Raw genomic sequence first — 1,522 nt, forward strand, 5'->3', positions numbered from 1 at the left:
GTCTTGCGCCCGAGCAGGAGGGAGGGGTGGGGCAGGGCAGGGCAGGGGACATTGGAGCCCGGCTCGGGCTCAGGAGCAGCTGTGCGGGATCTTTTCCCCACCATGTGGGGACTGCCCGGTGAGTGCCCACCCCCTGCCGGTCCCGGTCCCGCGGGCTCAGACCGCGCCACGGAGCCGCCCCACGGCCGGTCGGGCTCGGGCCCCTCTTTCCTTCCTCTCCTTTTCAAAAGGACTGAAAGCAGGGCCCACGCAGGTAGTAAAAGGGCTGAAGTTTCCACAAAAAAAAAAAAAGAGACTTCCTCCTTGCGAAACCAGCCTGCGGTCGAGGGGCACGAAGCAAGTGGTTTTAGAGTGCCTGGCAAAGACCTTATAACTCAGCATTTTGCTGTATGTAGTACGAGCTGCCCCCAGGCTTCATTTCACTTCTGCCAGATATGCCTTTTTTTTTTCTTTTACTCCCTAGCAAGACAGCTGGCTCATCTTCTGTGTACTTCTTCTTTGCCTGTTTACCTCTGCCTTCAGTCTCTGCTGACCTTTGGGGTACAGAAAGTCAGATAAAAACCTAGTGCGTGTCCTAGAAGTGGTACTGCCTGAACTGAATCTGAGGCAGCTGAAAGTAGAAGTGAAATGCAGTTGCTACATGTCCCATTGTCCTTAGGAAGTTGCATCACTCTCCATCTCTGTGCAGGCAGGGCAAGTTCAGGCACAAGTACTAATATGTTCAGTTTTCTGTTCCTCTAAAGCTCTGTTGTTAGACCCTCAGCATCCTGTTCCATCGCAATGTCATCACCTCATCTTTTTTTGTCCTAGCTTCCAGCATGGAGAATTACTCTGTTTCTTATGCAGTATCTTGCATGTCTACCTCGCACTCTCCGTTTCACTACGAGCTCTTTGGAGTCTACTCAGTCCTTTACTGCCCGTTTCTTCTGGTTCGCAGGCAGAGTGATGACTGTGTTGCAGAAGAAGGTTCCAGTGAGTCTGAGGCTGACCAAAGGGATGGATCTGAGGATAAGGAGAGGATTCTGTAGTAAATCCCAGGAGGGGATCAATCAGAACTTGAAAGGTAGGGGCTTGGGGCAAGCTGGAATTAGTTCATCAGCAGATCAGGCCTGTAGTAGTGGGGCAGGGACTGGGGGTGCAGCATAGGATCCAGGCTGGGAGCAGGATGGGGCCACAGGCTACTCATCTGGGTGCGTGGAGGGATGGAGTTCAGTTCCCAACCACTGTGTCCACCCCCCAGTGCCCTCCCAAATTTGTGCGTGGAAGAGATGTGGGCTGCTCGCTGTGGGCTCTCTCTGTCCTGCTGATTTTGCCCCAGGAGCACTGCGCTGGCCCCACCCCTGCTGCCAGCCCAGCAAGAGTGGGGGCCATGAGCTGTGCCTCCCACAGCAGGTACGGGGCTGGCGCAGGCCTGGGGCAAAGGCAGCGCAGCAGAGAGACCCGAGCCCACAGCCTGCACTCGCCCTCTGGGGGAGGAGAAGCCAAGGCGGGCATGTGACCCCACCCCCAGCCGGGCCCGGCT

The 1,522-nt window shown here is 55.8% G+C and overlaps 1 protein-coding gene across 1 annotated transcript in view; it reads left to right on the forward strand.

Annotated features, from left to right (window-relative positions):
* Nucleotides 1-3: 3 nt before the first annotated feature.
* FAM162A (family with sequence similarity 162 member A) overlaps nucleotides 4-1,522 on the forward strand; it is a gene marked incomplete at its 5' end in the record, with an annotated part of 10,985 nt that continues 9,466 nt past the window's right edge. Inside the window, 2 exons of the mRNA XM_006036681.2 lie at nucleotides 4-118; nucleotides 938-1,063. Coding sequence (XP_006036743.2) covers nucleotides 4-118; nucleotides 938-1,063 — 241 coding nt within the window. The remainder of the gene's footprint in view (nucleotides 119-937; nucleotides 1,064-1,522) is intronic.

The sequence above is a fragment of the Alligator sinensis genome, unplaced genomic scaffold, assembly GCF_000455745.1.
Source record: "Alligator sinensis unplaced genomic scaffold, ASM45574v1 scaffold538_1, whole genome shotgun sequence".
NCBI classification, from domain to species: domain Eukaryota; kingdom Metazoa; phylum Chordata; order Crocodylia; family Alligatoridae; genus Alligator; species Alligator sinensis.